At 38.7% G+C, this 19,839-nt stretch overlaps 1 protein-coding gene and 1 long non-coding RNA gene across 6 annotated transcripts in view; one reads left to right on the top strand and one right to left on the bottom strand.

Moving 5' to 3' along the window:
• LOC141381163 (uncharacterized) overlaps positions 1–19,839 on the top strand; it is a 40,466-nt gene that overhangs the window by 4,618 nt on the left and 16,009 nt on the right. Inside the window, exons 1-3 of one of the 4 annotated variants that reach the window (XR_012400899.1) lie at positions 8,869–9,044; positions 9,132–9,259; positions 11,551–11,638. The exons of 1 other annotated variant lie outside the window; for it this stretch is intronic. This is a non-coding gene — a long non-coding RNA (uncharacterized lncRNA). Of the gene's footprint in view, positions 1–3,818; positions 3,837–6,696; positions 6,780–8,868; positions 9,045–9,131; positions 9,260–11,550; positions 11,639–19,839 lie in introns of those variants that run through there. 2 more of the 4 variants (XR_012400898.1, XR_012400900.1) reach the window with 2 other exon arrangements.
• kcnj12b (potassium inwardly rectifying channel subfamily J member 12b) lies at positions 6,448–19,222 on the bottom strand. 2 transcript variants are annotated; one of them, XM_001335914.10, is made up of 2 exons: positions 19,047–19,222; positions 6,448–10,066 (listed from the first exon to the last, which is right to left on the bottom strand). In XM_001335914.10, the coding sequence occupies exon 2, from the start codon at positions 9,990–9,992 to the stop codon at positions 8,727–8,729; it is 1,266 nt and encodes a 421-aa protein (XP_001335950.1). In that variant the 5' UTR covers positions 9,993–10,066; positions 19,047–19,222; the 3' UTR covers positions 6,448–8,726. The 2 variants fall into 2 exon arrangements, with proteins under 2 accessions (XP_001335950.1, XP_005163905.1); XM_005163848.6 differs by lacking the exon at positions 19,047–19,222 and adding an exon at positions 15,853–16,258.

Here is a 19,839-nt window from a genome sequence, read left to right as displayed (position 1 = left end):
AAAAAAAGTGTATTTGAACGTTTTTTTCCCCCTGAAATCTTAGAACTTTTTTTGTACCTGTTGTGTCTTACCCTAATCTGAATTTTTGAGTTTGTAATCTAAACATTGGATTCATTCATTCATTCATTCATTTATTCATTCATTTCCTTCAGCTTAGTCACTTTATTCCTCAGGGGTCGACACAGCAGAATGAACCCCTAACTTATCCAGCATATCTTTTACTCAGCGGCTGCCCCTCCAGCTGCAACCCAGTACTGGGAAACACTCTCACATTCACACACATACACTACGGCCAGTTTAGTTTATTCAGTTCACCTAAAGGGGGGAGCACCCGGAGGTAACCCACGCTAGAGGTCTGCACAGGACTAATTTTTTAGTCCCGCTTCCGCAAGGTTTTATTCCGCACCCAGCCGCTCCTGCCATATATTCAGCCTTTGTTCATCCGCTGCCTTACCTGCCCTAATTTAGATCTGGTTTCCAAAATCTCATGTTTATATTGGGTATACTACCAAAAAAGAGAGATAACAGATAAAACTGTATGCTATGCAAGGATTGTAGGCTAAATATCAATTTTGTTTGCCCCTTTGTAATAAGACATGAGTGCCACCTTATACCTGAGGTTTCTGTCTTGTGACTACTAAATAAAACTTTGAGGAATTATCACATATCGCACAAAGTGGATTTTTTTTCCATATGCGTCTATGACTCATGAAAAAGACTCCCATACATCAAACTTGCCAGATGTGGGTTTCCCAACAGTAAACTGACCGTTTTCTAATGCAAGCTGAAGGACAGCGCATCTTCACTTTGCTCTCCCATGTTGGTATAGCCTGCTGTGAGGACCGTTATGCAGATGACTGTTAAAATAAAATGCACGTGCAGAAAGCACTGGTCCATGCGTTCATCATGTGTAAGAGTCGTGAGCACTGGCTGTTCCGGTGCTCAATAAGAATGAGGAAATCACAGATATGCTGTTCTGAAATAACGTCAGGACTTAGGAGCATTATATTGTAAGACCGCCTGCTTTCTTTCAAATTACACCAGAGTAATTCACCAAAATAATTCCGGTGCTGCAAGAAATCTGGCCGGGCCCCTGGCTCTTGCAGTACAGGAATTCAGACTATTAACCCAAGCCAACACAGGGAGAACATGCAAACTCCACACAGACATGCCAACTGACCCAGCCGAGACATGAACCAGCGACCTTCTTGCTGTCAGGCGACAGTGCTAAGCACTGAGCCATCGTGCCACTACATTGGATTCACATTCTTGTTATTAACATGCACTTTTGGTAAATCGAAGAAACTCTAGTGGGATTGTAAGGTGCACGGTGGAACTGGATGAAAACCAATCTATAGATAGGCCTGTACATTTAGCAATTATAGATAGACTGTTTCCAGGGTTACATTTGTTACCATGGTTATATCTGTTATGATTCTTTTTCGATGACAGACTGCAGGACACCTGTACCCCAATATAGCAAGACTTCTCATATAATTTTGTAATATAAGAACTTCACTTCAGATTGCACAGATCAGCTTTCATTCTTATTTCTTGCTTTGTGCTCAAATGCTGTTGAACATCAGAGTGCCAAGTGTGGATAATAGATATTAATCATTGAATACTCACACTTCACTCCCTCGCAATACAATGACATTTGTTTGATGCTAGATTACACAGCTTCTGGCAGAAAATGATTCATCTGTAATATGTGTGTACTTAGTTGTATCCTCATCCCCCCCCCCCTCCCCCCCTCCCTCTTTTGAATGCTGTAATTAAATAACTTCACGCAGCTGTAGCTGAAATTTGATGCTTTAAAGACATAAAAGTGCACCTGTTTACCTGGAAATCTTTGGTGTAAATAGGCACTTGCGCTCTCTCACATTCAGCTGCACATTCAGGTTTATTGCTTATTTCTGTTTAAAGGTTTCCATTGAAATGACTTCATTGGTTGTGTATGAAATCCTGTCGACTGATTTGGGCTTGGAGGATATTTTTGCTGGGAAAGTCAAAAGGGCAGGACATTTATGTGCACATCCTTAATTTTTATAATGTTCATGATAATCCTTTAAAAAGTCATGTAGTGTACGGCGCTAGTAGCCTAGATCCTTTGCCGATCCTTCCCCTCTCTCTGCTCCCAATGCTTTCCTGTCTAAAGTCTCTGCTGTCCTATCATAATAAAGGTGAAACCCCCCTAAAAAAAGTCATGTAGTGTAATATCAATGTCTTATGCAAAGAAATAGTTTTATCTATTTACTTAGAGGCGAAGCAGTGGCGCAGTAGGTAGTGTTGTCGCCTCACAGCAAGAAGGTTGCTGGCTCGATCCTCGGCTCAGTTGGCGTTTCTGTGTGGAGTTTGCATGTTCTCCCTGCGTTCGCGTGGGTTTCCTCCGGGTGCTCTGGTTTCCCCCACAGTCCAAAGACATGCGGTACAGGTGAATTGGGTAAGCTAAATTATCCGTAGTGTATAAGTGTGAATGAATGTTGGTGGATGTTTCCCAGAGATGGTTTGCGGCTGGAAGGGCATCTGGAAGGGCATCAAAACTTGCTGGATAATTTGGCAGTTCATTCTGCTGTGGCAACCCCAGATTAATAAAGGGACCAAGCCAACAAGAAAATGAATGAATATTTACTTAGAGCCGACATAGATTATAGCAGGGTTGCCCAAACTTTTTCGTATGAAGGCCAAAAACCAAATATCATTGAGAGCTGTGGGTTGAAGGTAAATATACCAAACTATTTTACATGAAAGCTGTCATAGGTCATTTCCATTCTTTCATAATATTTAAAAAAATTGAAAATATTTCATATAATCTATATTGTATTAACTAATGCAGTACAATTAAAAAAAAATGATAACTTATTACAATAAAAAACTAATGCAATCTGAGGGGGGGTGGGGGGATAACTGTAGAAAGAAACTATCAAAACGCATCAAGTGTAAATCAGCTTTAAGCTGCTGACTGCAGTTTGCACGTTGACCACTGGTGTCGCTATTAACAAGGTGTTCTGAGTTTTAACAATGTTCCATTTAATTTTAGATGATAATTCCTATATTAGGCTGTTAGCTGATCAGCATACACTTCTGGTGCTTATTGCTAAGCAGAAATGTTTTATTGCGTTTCAAAAGATAAGGCTGAAGTAGTTTTATATTTGTGTAATGTCTGCAACATTTCTTTCTCCGCTGAAAAAATTCTAATCTGGTTTCAGACGTTTTTACATGGTTTCAAGCTGTCTTTAACTAGCCCGTTGTTGGATGCTTGTTTTTGACTTGTCAGACAACTTGATCAAGCGGGTTAGTGCTGATCTGCCTTTTTAAACCAGCACAGAAACTGCTACCATTTTCCAGAAATCAACCTGAGAACTTTAAACGGGTATGACCTTAGCAGGGCTAAGATCATTTGCAGTAAAGTACCTCACGATTTTATATCTGTCTTGCCTTCTTTCCTGAAGAGCTGAAATCATGAGCTGACTCACTTTTTACCCTCGGAAACCCAACTGAAGAGGTTATGAGGACGTGACCTGAAAGCAGCCTTGATGCTGCATGAAATAGTGTGAATAATGACTCCATTTTCATTTCACGACCTGACAGCGGTTAAAACAACAAAGTGTGCGACTCGGGGTCTTCTGATGGTTTCGTGACGTAGTTTTGCTGTATTTTTAGAGACTAGACGATCTGAAGGAGATCATCTCATTCCTCCTTGTGAAAGAGTTTGACTTTGGCTATAATAATCTACCTTGATGAAACGCTTAATTTATTTAAATCATCTCATATAATGCCTTCTTCATTTAATCAGGGACTCTTATTTGCCCCCACAGAGTGGAGTGATGGATGAGGTGAGTGGGTGAACACCCTCTCCTTTGTTCCTTCTTTGTCTCTGGCTCTCGTTCGCACCTCTCCCATTCTCCCTGCTCTGATTTTCAAAAGGAGGGAGATTGTCGCTATCACTAATTATCATGTAGGATACTCGAGGTGGGTGGTTAGTGTTGGTTTGTTGTCAGTTGCCTGTTGTAATTCATACAGGCTTTTAGGTAGGTGTGCAAGTGGAAATCTCCTTGCATAATTAAATGGACCTGTCATATTACACTGAATGCTTATAATTTAGCTTCACTATGTGAAATATGTAAAGCATGGATTTACGCTGCTGCATATATATTTTATTAATCAGTATTTGTTTTATTTACCCTGTAGGTTTTTAAACATAGCCAAATAGTTTAGGTTTAAAATTTGAAAGACATTTAACCATATTGTACAGAAAAAAACATTAATTTACTATTATTCTTTTATTTATTCATTCATTTTCCTTCAGCTTAGTCCATTCATTCAGCAGGGGTCGCCACAAAGGAATGAACCGCCAACATAACATTATCCAGCTTATGTTTTACACAGCAGATGGCCTTTCAGCTGCAACCCAATACTGGGAAACACCCACACACACTCATTCACATACACACACACACTTATACACTACAGCCAATTTAAGGCTGCACTCACACTATGCTATCCGAACCATGCCCCGGGGTGTTTCCTGATTCGTTTGACAAGGATTTTGACAACGGCTCATGCACAGTTGGAAGAGGTGTGGTGCGGTTCAGTTGGGCTTTGGCACGGTACTCTTATAGTGCGAATGCAAAACGCGCCTCAGAAACTGAAGACACGGCATCACTTTTAGGGACTGTTTCAAATGGATTTATTAATTCATTTATATATCACTTTTCTAGACACTCAAAGCGCTTTACACAATGGGGGAATCTCCTCATCCACTACCAGTGTGCAGCATCCACCTGGATGACGCGACAGCAGCTATATTGCACCAGGACACATAACTAGCGGATTGGTGGAGAGGAGAGAGAGTGATGAAACCAATTATGATATGGGGATGGTTAGGAGATCATGTTGGACAGAGATCAGTGAGCTAATTTGGCCAGGATGCCGGGGTTAAACCCCTGCTCTTTTTCCATGGACATCCTGGGATTTTTAATGACCACGTAGAGTCACTATCTCGTTTTAACGTCTCATCCAAAAGACTGCGCTCACTGAGCAGTATAGACTCTTCATCAATATATTGGGGGCGTTAGGACCCACAGAGACTGCAGGTTGGTCGCCCCCTGCTCGTCTCACTTGCATCACTTCCAGCAGCAACCTGGGCATAGCCCTGCTTAGCTTCAATGGGCGGCCATGTGGGAGTTGCATAGAGCTAGCTGCCGGCAGAAATGCCAACTGGCCCAGCCTTCTTGCTGTGAGGCTCCTTCCATTTATTCGCAGCTATGAATTGTATTTTGGGACCTTGCTGTCTGCTTTGTTGACTTTTGATGTTCAAATTTAACTCCAGACTTAAACAAGGTGACATTTATTGATTTAATGATATTTAATATTTTGAAACAAAATGTTGTAAGAAATAATATATAATTAATTCTGTATTTGAACAGAAAAGCATTTCATTATCATCATTTCATCATCAGGTTTGTGTACCCTAATTTACAACACCAATAGAGACAAGAAAATCTCAATAAGGGTCACTTTCTCAAACGTCAACATCATATGTTGTTGGAGGAAACATCAAGGTCCCATAATGCAGTTCAACAGCATAAATAAATAGAAAAATAGCAAAATATGGAAGCAGTGCAATGGTGCTAGAATAATAAATGTGTGCACATTTATAATCTATGCTTTTCATGTCAAATTAAATAGTTCAAAGGATTTTTTAATAAGTACTTCAGTTGAAAATATTGATAAAGATTTTTTTTGCAGTGTGCCTTAAATCCAATACTGACTTTAACTCTTTGGCATCTACCATAGAAGTAGCTTTTAGTATTGATCATTTCCTTTGACATTCGCATGTGGCCAGCTGTTTTGAGGAAAGAAACACCAATAAAGAAAGGTCAAATTGAAGGTCGTACTTCATAAAACACACACACACACACACATGCACACACAAGCACAATGTAACTGTTTCTTTAGCACAACATGTAATGCTGTAAATATCTTGGTTTAAAGCTATTTTATAAACAAATCTCGACTTCAAATAGAAAACAGAGTTTGTAATATAACTAAATCAACTCAGAATGATGTTCTGATGTCTTCTGGCTCTTATTGTGAGTGTGCAAGTGGTTTTATACAAGGATGCTGTCCTGAGCATGAGTGTGAATGGTGGTACTATATATTGTGCGAAAATCCTTATACCTCGTCATGCATTCCACTCACCTGCTTGTATATTTATATACTCACTTTCTAATACTGAATAAATTGTCTCTGCTATTTGCTAGCCTGGGAACCATCTTGCTCATTGTTAGGAGAAAATGCATTCTATTTAGGTGTTAATTATCTTTCACACACCTCTAAAGTAGTACCTCATTACATGGTAAAAATAAAACCATCCGACATCACAGTCCTCGCTCTGACGTAGTGGAAAAAATAAATAAACCAGTGGAATATGGAGAGCATGGATAAATGTCTTCAAGTCACTTTATTGCTGTAAATCACACCAAACAAAAAGTGCATCATGTTCTACTCGATATCCAAGCAAAAAACATACTAGTGGTTGACAACCTATTTTGTGCAAATCTTGTTTACAAGAAGAGAGGTTCGGACAATATGGCACCCAGGCTAGCTTAGTATTGCATAATGATACTACTTAAAGCTATCACTTCAAACTACAGTATGAAACAGCTAATCAGATTTCAAGTTTTCCTACAGGAAGGCCTCCGACATCTACAAAAAGCACTTTCTTTTCCTGACCTGCCCTCGACTACAGCATGGCTATAGGACAGTGGGTCAAGGTTTCGTATGGCACTTGCATTGCTCTGTATCTATCAGACACTAAAACAACTGACACTAAAGGGCTTTTCACACTTGAAACTGTTAATCCTGGGTCATCCTAAACCCTGGATAAACTGAGGCCCCGTTTATACTAATACGTTTTAGTTTTAAAACGGTGTTTTCATATGAAAATGATCAGTGTCCACACTGGCGTTTCACCCTGCGCTTCTGTAGAACTCTCCGTCCACACTATACCGGTGAAAACGCACATCACGTGACCACACACACTCTGGCATGCACTGCAGCAATAAGAGCTTTGCACGTTGGACTGTTCATCAAGAATCTACTGCTGGATCTAATCTCACAATATTTGTTAAACGTTTAATTAATTTTGTTGTCTATATCGAACAACATATTCCCAGACTTTGGTCTTTTAAATCTATTGCTTGTTCTCAGGTAATGTGTTTTGGCTGAGCACAAAGATAAGTTAATATATTAATGTAACCATGACACTGATTCATTTATTTCTTATATTTTATAAACCTATTTTACGTTATACTTTTAAATCGGCCATTTTTGATTATTTTGATTATTAAAACTGATATTCAGCAAAAGAGGGTATATTTCGTATTTTCAATGAAAATAAAAGGAGGCAGTTATGTTTTAGGCTCTGTTTTGTATGAATATGCATACAGTGAATACAGGTCATGTTAATATGTAGCTACACGACACCTCAACATTTTTGGTGTCTGTTAAACTGCTGATATCAAAATGAAAATAGGCAGTAACTTATATCATGTTTTCATTTTATTGTTAAGATATCCAGGGTGATGTGAACGGCATAATAAAGTAGTCTAGACTGTTCCCTTTGAAGATTTACCTGACGTGTCTTTGGGAGTTTATTTTGCATATCAAACTTGCGAAGTCTGTACTTCAGGAAAGGATGCAAGACTGAACTTTGAGTACTTTGAGTAACTTTTGAGTTAATATTGAGGAAAAAGCCCCAGTCAGATAAGTGCATGTCTGCAGCCATGCCTCCATTTTCAGATGTCTCCGTTTTTTCCACATCCACACTGACACGGAGCAGCAGCAATTTAAAATGGAAACAGCCTCTTCAGCGTTTTTTCAAAAAGCTCAGGTTTTGGCGCTTAAAATCTCTGGGGTAATGTGGACTAAAGGCGTAACCGAAGCAAAACTTATGCGTTTTAAAACTAAAACATATTAGGGTGAACGGAGCCTGAGTCTTGGGTTATTTGTAATCATGTTTCACACTGCTCATACCATACTAGTGGTAAAACGAATAATCCTGGGTATTCACAAACAGACGTTTCATGCTGTACATTCCTAAACCCCAGATTAACGGTTCTTATTTGGATATTTGTCGCTGTCACTGTCGCTAATTGGCTGACCAGCAGGTAACTTTTACACTGCATTTCCACATCTTGGCAGCTTTATGTCACCGGGTAGGTTTTTAGTTATTTTAAGTCTCGTGAGATACGCAAAGGCAAGAAAACAAAGGCAAAAGTACAAATGAATGAAAGCAAGGAGCAAAGTATGCCAGCTTACAATGTTCTGATTACAATTTTTCTGACTTTTCTCTCACTTACTACTGTTTCTGCTGCATTTATAAATAGCATGACTTGAACCTCGCTGATCAGTTTCTGATTGGCCGTCTGTTGCCAAGAATCCAGCAGCAGCAAACAAAAACCACTCCATTACACACTGAACAAATTTAGCACCACAATCCAGGATTAACACCTCAAATGCTGTGCTAAACCCAGCTCCGGAGCAGGGTTTTAAAACCCTGGGGCTAAAACTGCTTTCAAATTACAGGTGTGAAACATGTTGTTACCCATGGATTAAAGTGGTTTTTAGAATGACGATGAACCGGGGTTAAGCGCAGTGTGAAAAGCCCTTAAAAGAATAGGCTATCGAGTCTACAATAAAGCAAAGACTTTGATCTGGGGTCAAATTTCAGACTCTTTGTGATACGACCTCTGATCAAAGTTCAGATTGGCTGAAAGTGTCTCTAGCTCAGTCCCCCTCTCACCCCTGTCCTCCTCTTGCTCCTCCTCATCCCTGCTAATAAAAGCTAACTCATTCTCATAGCAGAAGTTGGCACCGGACTCCAAGGATTTGTTGTCTTCCAGGTCTTTGGCGCTGCAGCGTGGCGTCGAGGGCACCTCGTAGGTTTTATGAAAGTGCGAATAGTCCACCTTATACTGGTTGCGCTCCTCGAATACCACAGGCTCAAAGCGATGGCCCCATAAGATCTCACTGGACAGGTAGGAGCTGCGCACCTGAGCCGTCATGGCAGTCGCCTCCACCATTCCTTCCAGTATGACCACAATCTCAAAATCAGATGTTTCCAGATCCTGCTGGTTGATTCCAAACAGCGGACTCTCCTCATTTATCTCATGGAGGATGGTGAGGGGAGCGACCAAGAAGATGCGGTCCAGACCTTGGTCGTACCCAACATTGATGTCAATTTGATCCAAAGGTATGTACTCGCCCTCTTCTGTAATTCGGGGTTTAATAAGTTGCGCCCGCACATGAGCCTCAACAATGTGACTCTTCCTCAAGTTCCCAACCCGCCACATGAGGCAGAGCTTCCCATCGCGCATTGAGATGACGGCGTTATGCGAGAACAGTATCGTTTCTGCACGTTTTTTAGGTCGCGCCATTTTTGCCATGATTGCACCAATCATGAACGAGTCAATAATGCAGCCCACAATGGACTGGAAGACGACCATAAACACAGCTAAAGGACACTCCTCAGTCACGCAGCGAAATCCGTAGCCAATTGTTGTTTGCGTCTCAACTGAGAACAAAAACGCTGCGACGAAGCTGTTGACCTGCATGACGCATGGCGTGAAGTTTTCTTGAGGTTTCTCTAGATCACCATGGACAAGAGCGATAAGCCAGAACGCAAATCCGAACGCTAACCAGGAGATGACAAATGCGAGGGAGAAAAGTAGAAACATCCAGCGCCAGCGACTGTCCACGCAGGTGGTGAAGATGTCAGCGAGGTATCGCTGGGATTGCTCGTCCATGTGAGCGAAGCTGACATTGCATTGGCCGGTTTTGTTAACGAAGCGGCTCCGCAGCTTCCGCCGGGTCTGGATCTTGCCATTTCCGAAGCCATTGCCGAGGGCGGGCATGGTGCCGTGACGGCCCACGTCCTCCTCCGACGATGACACGATGTTATAGCGGTGGGGCTTGCCCACACTCATGCCACTCTGCCTGACTGTGAGCAGTCCGTAAGCAGGAGAGAGTACCAACGCAGCTCTGGATCAGTTCGTGTTGCCTGAGGATGAAGCAAAACATTACATCAGTCATGCAAGCTTTGCTTGACAAACAGTTGTGCTCATGCTTTCACATATCCCTAAAAAGCCTGCAGGGCACATTAAAGTAGCATCCACATGTTTTTAAATACTTTTATTTTAGAAAGGGCCTGATAACTGTAGACATTCACTTAAAATTGGATAGTCATGTTAAAAATACAAGAAGGTTAAGCCAAATCTAAACTGTTTTAATTTTATTAGAAGATTTTTAAAGTATCAAACTGCAAAAGTATACATGCACACAATGATATTCTTTCACTTGTCATTTTGCACTACATCAAGGGCACACGCTTCTTTAACTACATTGAAACCTATTGACTCGATATATAAACAAGCAGTTAAAATTGTGGACTGAAAGCCTATGCAATGGCATCATTGTAGTGTTTTATTTAAACAACATTTTTAGTTTTGATAGTTTTATTCAATTGAATCATCTTAAATAGTTTTTTAAATGTTTACATAATCATTTTCTAATGGTGTTTTCAGATCTAATCAGTAGGCATCAAATGTCTAACAGAGTCACACGAGCAACTGCTAATGGTGACTGTCTAGTGCCAAAGTGTAAGACCTGATTTGGTCAATCTGTTTTCTTTGTTAAGGGAACCAAATTGTGGACTGATTTACCTGTAGGCCCAAAATTAGAAAGTAATAAAAATGTTTAGTAGTGCTTCTGCCTTCAGTAATTATATGTAAAGAATTATAATGTTGTGTGTGTATATGTATCTATTTAATTTTCATGTTGTCAAGCCTCCTGTGGACTGGTGTTGAGAATTAGCAAGTCTGCTAAAATGCTTAAATGCATTTGGTTGTCCAGTGTAATTGTGATGTCCATGTCAAATAATTAAATAAATAAACACAAATTCACAAACAGGGTTAACTTAAGCAGAAAAAAATGATTCATTGAATTTACTTAAGATTTCTAAAGTAAGTGGTTGCAAACAATGTAAAATTGAATATATTTTAGAGCAGTAATCACAATACCCCGAAGCCGTGATATTTTTATCCAAGGTTATCATACCGTCAGAATCTTATACCGGCCCATGCCTAATCAGTACATCCCTAATTAAAGCACTTTAAAGTATCAAGCTAAAAAAAGAAAATGGGAAACCTGACGGATACAGGCCAAAATTGGGCCAAAAATAAATCTCACAATTCGTCATTGGAGCTAAAAAAGTGTGTTACTCGACTGCAAGCCTGTGTGCACTAAAGTGCTACTCTGTGAGTGTGAGTGAGGAAGGAGCAGATGTGCAGATCTGTCGTCTGCCTGTTTCTCAGCAGATGTAGCTAATTAAAGAAATTTCCCACTTCTCCTGTGAAACTCTGCACCTTTATGCACAGTGAAGCGCTCAAGTCCACACTCCTCCTAGCTGTGCTGGAGTGCTTATTGCTATCATTATCATCATCATCATCATCATGCCAATTTGCTGTTTTTTTTTTCTTTTGACAGAGCTCTGAGCCGTTGGGGTCCAGATTTAGGCGTCTAGCCAGTGCCTGAGTCAAGTGATCTGTCTTTCTAATAATAGACGCCTGTCTCAGTGAGTCTACTGCACGCACACACACACACTTACAAGAATCTGCGCTCCAAGACATACTGTACTGACAAGAGACACGTCAAAACACACATGCATGCACACATATACACAGACGCACACACATACAGGGGGCTGGGTAGTGTCAGGTGCTGCTGTGTTGGTGAGTGTGAATAACTAAGAAGCCTCAGAATTGACGAGAGTGATAATGAGAAAAACATATTTCCTTGATGCGCATTTAAGAAAAGCTGGATAGATCTTACAGTACATGGAAATACAAGCATCGCATGAAAAGCTGAAGGGATATAGAGGTTTCCATGGAAACCTGTCTGGTAGAAATTTTGCGTGTGTGTTTGTGTGTAGGTGTGTGTGTGTTTGTTTGAGGGGTGACTGTCGGCTTCATGCAGTGGTATTTTAGTCATCATCCAGGTGGCCAATCACTCAAAATTGACAGAAGAGAGAGACAGTTGAGCACTTAATAAGTTTTTCAGTGATAGCCGTGAGAATAGATTTGCAGCTGACGGCGTCTTCACTTCATCCTGATGTGATGTCAGCTAATTCCTATCTAAATGTCAGCAGATCCTGTAACCATTCAGTCGTTTGATAGCACAGTACTGCTGGGATAAGGAAAGATGGAGTAATCCGTGTTCTGTGATGGCTGAAGGTCTTACAAATATTGTTTTAAGATTTTAAATTCTGTTAATTCTCATTTCAAGAGTTCCCATGTAACTATGCTTAGCATCATTAGCAGGTTTGGCATGCTGTCATACGGAGAGAACTCTGAGCTCTGATATAATTGAGCCCAGGGCTCCCGCATGGTCAATAAGCATATAAGGGGGTCTGAGATCAGGTAGGTCTTGAAAGGGAGGAAAAGGAGGAGATGGGGTGGAGGGGGGATTCTTCCAAAACGAAAATAGAGCAGTAGGGAAAATCGGTTCATTTATTGAAAGCTCGGATCCCTCTGATTGGATTATTATTGATTACAGATGAGCAGCCAGTCGTGCTCAATCATATCACATGCTCCTCTTGAAATTAGTTTACGAAACTTCATTCATTCATTAATTTTCTTGTCGGCTTAGTCCCTTTATTAATCCGGGGTCGCCACAGCGGAATGAACGGAGCGGAAACATCCACACACACATTCACACACACACACTCATACACTACGGACAATTTAGCCTACCCATATCACCTGTACCGCATGTCTTTGGACTGTGGGGGAAACCGGAGCACCCGGAGGAAACCCACGCGAGGCAGGGAGAACATGCAAACTCCACACAGAAACGCCAACTGAGCCGAGGTTCGAACCCGCGACCCAGCAGCCTTCTTGCTGTGAGGCGACAGCACTACCTACTGCACCCCTTACTCGCCCCTTACGAAACTTCTCTTAAAATAATTTTTCACTGTTATTTGTACTATTTATGCTTAAAAAGAGTGAAGTTTGTGTTATTATTGTAACTCATTTTATCAGAAATTTCTCTTTTCTCAACTTGAATACACAGATCTACAGAATTTCTTATGTTTTTCATCAGTAGTGAAGGCTGAAATGTGTGGTGACATTTTTATTCATTCATTAACTTATTCATTCATTCATTCATTCCTTTTCATTTCAGCTTTGTCTCTTTATTAATCTGGGGTCGCCACAGCGGAATGAACCGCCAACTTATCCAGCATATGTTTTACACAGTGGACACCCTTCTAGCTGCAACCCATCACTAGGAAACATCTATACACACTCATTCACACACATACACTATGGTAGCTTACTCAATTCACCTATTGTGCATGTCTTTGGATTTTTGGGGGAAACCGGAGCAACTGGAGGAAACCCACGCAAACACAGGGTGAACATGCAAACTCCACACAGAAATGCCAACTGACCAGCCGAGGCTCGAATCAGCGACCTTCTTGCAGTGAGGTGATCGTGCTACCCACTGTGCCACCGTGACGCCCGGTGACATTTTAAACCGGGCAACAACTACAGTATAATACTGCATATAAAATAAAACATTATATAAGTTAGAAAATAATAAATCCATTTTCCCTATACATATAAAATATTAGAACTAAGAATGAAATACATCACAAGGTGATACTTAAAATCACTGAGATACATCTTTGCTCTTACAGTTGAAGTCAGAATTATTAGCCCCCCTGTTAATCCTGTTAATTTTTTCCCCAATTTCTGTTTAACTGAGTGAAGATTTTTTTTCAACGCATTTCTAAACATAATATTTTTATTAACTCATCTCTAATAACTGATTTATTTTATCTTTGCCATGATGACAGTAAATAATATTTGACTAGATATTTTTCAAGACACTTCTATACAGCTTAAAGTGACATATAAAGGCTTTACTAGGTTAATTAGGTTAACTAGGCAGGTTAGGGTAATTAGGCAAGTTATTGTATAACGATGGTTTGTTCTGTAGACTTTCGAAAAAATATACAGCTTAAAAGGGGCTAATAATATTGACCTTAAAATGGTGTTAAAAAAATTAAAAACTGCTTTTATTTTGCTGAAATAAAACAAATAAGACTTTCTCCAGAAGAGAAAAATATTATCAGACATACTGTGAAAATCCCTTGCTCTGTCAAACATTATTTAGCAAATTGTTAAGAAAGAATAAAATATTTAAAGGGGGGGCTAATATTTCTGACTTTAACTGTATATAATATAAAATATTACTAATTCATATTATTTATTTTTTTATTTTTTGCATTTGCTGTATTATTGGAAAAGTGTTTTGCACTAGATAAAAAACAAATACTTCATGCCATTAAAAATCCATTATATGTCATCAATTTCTTTTAAACCTGAATAATTTTACAATAAAATAAATGTAGAAATTGTCTACTCGGACCTAGAATATGCTTCAAACAAATTGATTTAGATTTTATAAATCATCTATAAGGGTAAGCACAGTGGTGCAGTGAGTAGCGTAATCGCCTCACAGCAAGAAGGTCGCAGGTTCAAGCCTTGGCTGGTCATTTGGCATTTCTGTGTGGAGTCTGCATGTTCTCCCTGTGTTTGCGTGGGTTTCCTCCAGGTGCTCCAGTTTCCCCCACAAGTCCAAAGACATGCGCTATAGGTGAATTGGGTAAGGTAAATTGGTCGTAGTGAGTGGTAGTGTATGGATGTTTCCCAGTGATGGGTTGCAGCTGGAAAGGCATCCGCTGTATAAAACATATGCTGGATAAGTTGGTGGTTCATTCCGCTGTGGCATCCCTAGATTAATAAACGGACTAAGCCGGAAAGGAAATGAATGAAATCAGCTATAATAATAATTATTAATATTATTATTAATTATTAATAATTACATTTAAAATTAGGTGCATTTGCATGGATATGATTAATCTAATGCACTTCTTTGTTGTATTGCAAAGTAATTGTGGGTAAAGATGCTCTTCTGATATGCATGAGATGGTCTGGGTATCAGAGGAAGATAACTGTACCCTGTGGTGGTGCTCGACAGAAACTTCATCTGAACAGAACATTCTGTTTCCTTTTTCTGCTTTCCATGCACACAGAATCAAAAGGGACACCCGTCGGTTTAATTCTCAAGCGCATTTAACACATTCCACCCTTCCAACTGCTCCTCCAGTCCCGAAATGACAAATACGCCGAGGAATCAAAGTGATGACAGATTGTGAGAAGTTTGACAGGCAGTTGACAGACTTCAGCTATTTCTCCTTGTTGCTCCTCCCTCCAAACCCTTTCCACAGTCTCTGAAGAGCGGCGTCGCTCTCCTTTAATAAACTTTATGAACTCGTATCACCCTCGCCATATGCGCCAGCGCTAACATGGAGTTGCATCTACTGACTTTTTTCTCCAAAAAATTCAGATGGATTTTTTTAAACCAGACAATTTGGTTTGGTTTGTCACGCTGTGTCCGTGCAAACAGGTGCCGGCGTTTGCACAACCAGGATTTGAATTACCTCTGACCTATTCTAAATATAGTCTTTTCATACGAGTTTTAAGATCAGGGATATTTTCCAGCATATTCCAGGAACGCTGCGACAGCCTCTCATTGATTTGATGACACACGGTGAAAATGACAGAGCATGCAGTGTTGATGAGCATCACCTTCGGCACATGAAACGCTCGCAGACATCAAAGAAACACCTACAGGTTGCAGAAAATACCTGTAGGACTGTCCGTGTGAGACAGAAGCTGACGAACATGCATACTCAACAACACCGAAACACCTTCTGCTTACCTTTTCTCTTCCCCTCGTGTGCATGGAAATACCTAACAACTGAAGTTGAACTAAAGCATTATTCCGCAGAGTTTCTCACAGCTCCCCCACCAATAACATGGTTCCCTTAGCGGAAGAAAAGGGATCCTGACTGTCCAGCGAGGTCCTCATCTTTAGCGTCACACACACAGAGATGGAAAGTCGCGCACATGTACGCATATATTGGAAGGAGGGTCTTATCTGTGTGCTAACAGGTTCCAGAGATCTTCAGCTCAGTCGTGGTCATCCTGAGGCTTATGCATGCATGGCTAAGATTTCCTAATGTTTCCGTGCAACACCTCGCAAACGATTCTCTCTTTGAACATTTAAAACACTGCTCTCTCTTCTCTCTCTCTCTCTCTCTGACTCTCTCTCACCCTTGTCTGCTATCTGATCTTTGCTGCAGTTTTTCACACCCGCTCTCTCTCTTTTTCTCTCTCTCTCTCTCTCGTTTGCGATCTCTCTCTCTCTCTCTCTCTCTCTCTGAAGTTGGCATTTGCAGAGACCACAGTCTCACCGATGCGCCCTCAATAGCAGAGCTTTTAAAAAGCAGCTCCAAACCAAGTAGATTTTACTGCCTTCTATTTTGGTTGAATACATTACAGTTTCTGGAAAATTAGCAGAACATGTGGATGATTTTTGTGGGGTGAAGTGCATGCTGTGTACTTATTATGGTGGGTTATGAAGATACAAATTTGTGTAATGACATATATGATCTAGATATTGCAATGCTGAGGTGGCTTGTGAGGATATGCCTTGTGTCCTTTCAATTCAAATCTGTTAAAAATCAAGTAACATTTTGTATTAACTACATACTATGAATCATTTATTAAGCATTAGCAAATAGTCAATGAACTATCTGTAACTCTACATTGACAGATGTTCATAAGCAGTTTATAACAAATGCTCTATTCTTGACTTATAAGTGCATATATATATATACAGTTGAAGTCAGAATTATTAACCCCCCTAAATTATTAGCCCCCTGTTTATTTTTATCTCCAGTTTCTGTTTAAAGGAGAGAAGATTTGTTCAACACATTTCTAAACATAATAATTTTCATCACTCATTTCTAATAGCGGAGTTATTTTATCTTTGTCATGATGACAGTAAATAATATTTGACTAGATATTTACTTCTATACAGCTTAAAGTGATATTTAAAGGCTTAACTAGGTTAAATAGGTTAACTAGGCAGGTTATGGTAATTAGGCAAGTTATTGTATACCGATGGTTTGTTCCGTAGACTATCGTAAAAATACAACTTAAAGGGGCTAATGATTTTAACCTTAAAATGTTTTATAAAAATTCTAAACTGAATTTATTCAATTCAAAATAAAATAAATAAGACTTTCTCCAGAAGAAAAATATTATCAGCCATATTGTGAAAATGTCCTTGCTCTGTTAAACATCATTTGGGGAATATAAAAAAAAGAAGAAAAAAAAATCAAAGGAGGGCTAATAATTTACAAATCATTTATTTGAGAAAAGTTGCTGGTTTTTAAGATCTGTCAGAATGATTAATAAACTATTCAAATTAACATTTATATATCTTATTATTCAGCCATATACTAATAGTTAATTTGTACGTTAATAAATGCTTTATTAACTTATCTTTATCTTATCTAAAGTGAGGACAATTTATGCTTTATAAATCTCTTATAAAGAACAATTAAAGGATCTTAAGCTTATTAAAGCTCCTAAAGTTATATTCTAAACAGGAAAAAAAGAAAATAAACCACTTTACTCATTTCTATTCATTTGAAGATGCACAAATGAAACTGTATCAAATGAAAATAAATCTTTGCAATATTAACTACAATAAAATAACTGTGCAGTTTAAACATCGCTAAATAACATTGAAATGTTGTATCATATTATATTTTATAGTATGATATTTTATAATTATTATATTGTTGTTTTATGTTATACTGACGCTCCTGTTATTCGGCGATGTTTAAACTTTACAGTAATTTTACCTTTTAGGTACGATTGCAAAGATTATTGTTCCTTTGATACCAAGCCTTTAATTGTGATTTATTAAGGATTAAAAAATATAAACCCTCAAGCATAAGCATATAAGCATATATAAGAATAATATAAGCATAAATAATCCTCACTTTAGATTAGGTCACAAAACTAGATGAGGTAAAATTAAGAAAGCGTTTATTAACATATAAATTAACTATTAGTATATGATTGAATAATAATATATGAATGTTGATTTGAATATTTGTTGGTCATTTACTAACTCATTCTGCATGATCCTAAAAAACCCAGCTACTCTTTAATACAAATGATTTGTAAATAATGTGATACTTAATTTTTTTAATGTAAAAATAATCAGTAACAAAGTATGAAAGAATTTTGTATTATTATATACAATTTATACATAATACATATTATACAAATATAATATGTATTATTATATACATTTTAAATGTGCTTATAAATCGAGAATAGAGCATTTATATCTGCAGTTATAGACTGCTTACTAACATCTATTAATGTAGAGGTAATGCTTAACAAATTTTTGCTAATGCTTAATAGATGATTCATAGTGTATAGGGATTATAAAATGTTACCAAAAATCTTACGTAACGTGATCTAGTCACAAGATTTGCCACAGGTTTCCTGTGAGAGTTGTGTTTCTAGGAAAGTTAAGACCATAAAATAAATCTTATGGTTTAAAATACATTATTTTTTTATCATCAACATCAAAACAGAATACAGAGTCCTCATAAACCACCAAAACCAACATGCATGTGTGTGCGTCTACCTGGTATTCCTTATGTAGTGGTAATACCAGTGAATTATGACCTTGTGGGGACATTTTGTTTCAAAGCAGCTCATAAATTCCAGAATCTCTCTTGAATGTGTACAAATAGTTGAAGTTTTGGGGTAGGGGTTGATAGAATATGCAGTTTTTGCAGTATAAAAAACCATTACGTCAATGGAAAGTCCCCATAAATATTGCTGTACAAGTGTGCATGTGTGTGTGTGTGAACATGTTCTCGGTTGAATAATCACTTTAAAGAGGCTGGCTTTGGTTTGGGTTGCACACACGTGGATGGTGACAGAACCAGGACATTTGCCTCTACAAATAATCGCAAAAGAACACACGCATACGCTCATCTGTCATGCATGGTCACGCCGGCTAATTAATCCGACTCCTACCTGGGTGTAAGAGTGCATATGATAGATACCGCCAACTATTGCAATAGGTCGATGGATAGATCCATGTGTTGAGCGCTCATCGTGGTAAACACAGACACTCTGGCTGTGATGTCAGCTTGGGTTGCACTGATGGCTTGTCGGTTTCATGTTGTGCGCTTGCTATGTTTGGAACTGTGCTACAAGGACTGCTATCGATCTGTTATTGAAAGAGGGGCAGAGAAGTTTACTGTAAACAACAAGCACAGCTCAAGTAGACTCGTGTTGAGTTGCATGTTAGTGTAGATACTACTGTTTAAAATAAGATTTGATTTTATGTTTTGAAAGTTTGTTATGCTCACCATACGGTATTAGTATAGATTGATCGAAATGAATGGAATTTTGTGAAATATTTAGTTATAATATTAATTGTGAATTTATATTAAAAGATTTTGGAATATTTAAAAAGAAAAATTCATAATCACCTGGCTTAATTCAGAAACTAAATGAGAGTTGGCTCTGATCTCTGAATGTTTATTGGTAAATTCTAAGGAAAAGCAGGATAAGGCATACTTGGAAACAACTAATCAACAATAAATCTACAAAACAGACATGAAACAGACATAAATGCAACAGTGTTTAGGATTTAAAATATGTTTTGTATTTTAATAAATTTGTAAATGTAGTTTACTGCTGTGATGGCAATGGAAGATTGTTTTTTTCATTCATTCATTTTCTTTTCGGCTTAGTCTCTTTATTAATTAGTGGTCGCCACAGTGGAATGAACCGCCAACTTATCTAGCATAGTGTATGTTTT

This window comes from Danio rerio, chromosome 3, assembly GCF_049306965.1.
Source record: "Danio rerio strain Tuebingen ecotype United States chromosome 3, GRCz12tu, whole genome shotgun sequence".
In the NCBI taxonomy this organism is placed as follows: domain Eukaryota; kingdom Metazoa; phylum Chordata; class Actinopteri; order Cypriniformes; family Danionidae; genus Danio; species Danio rerio.
This window is presented reverse-complemented; position numbering and strand designations above follow the sequence as displayed.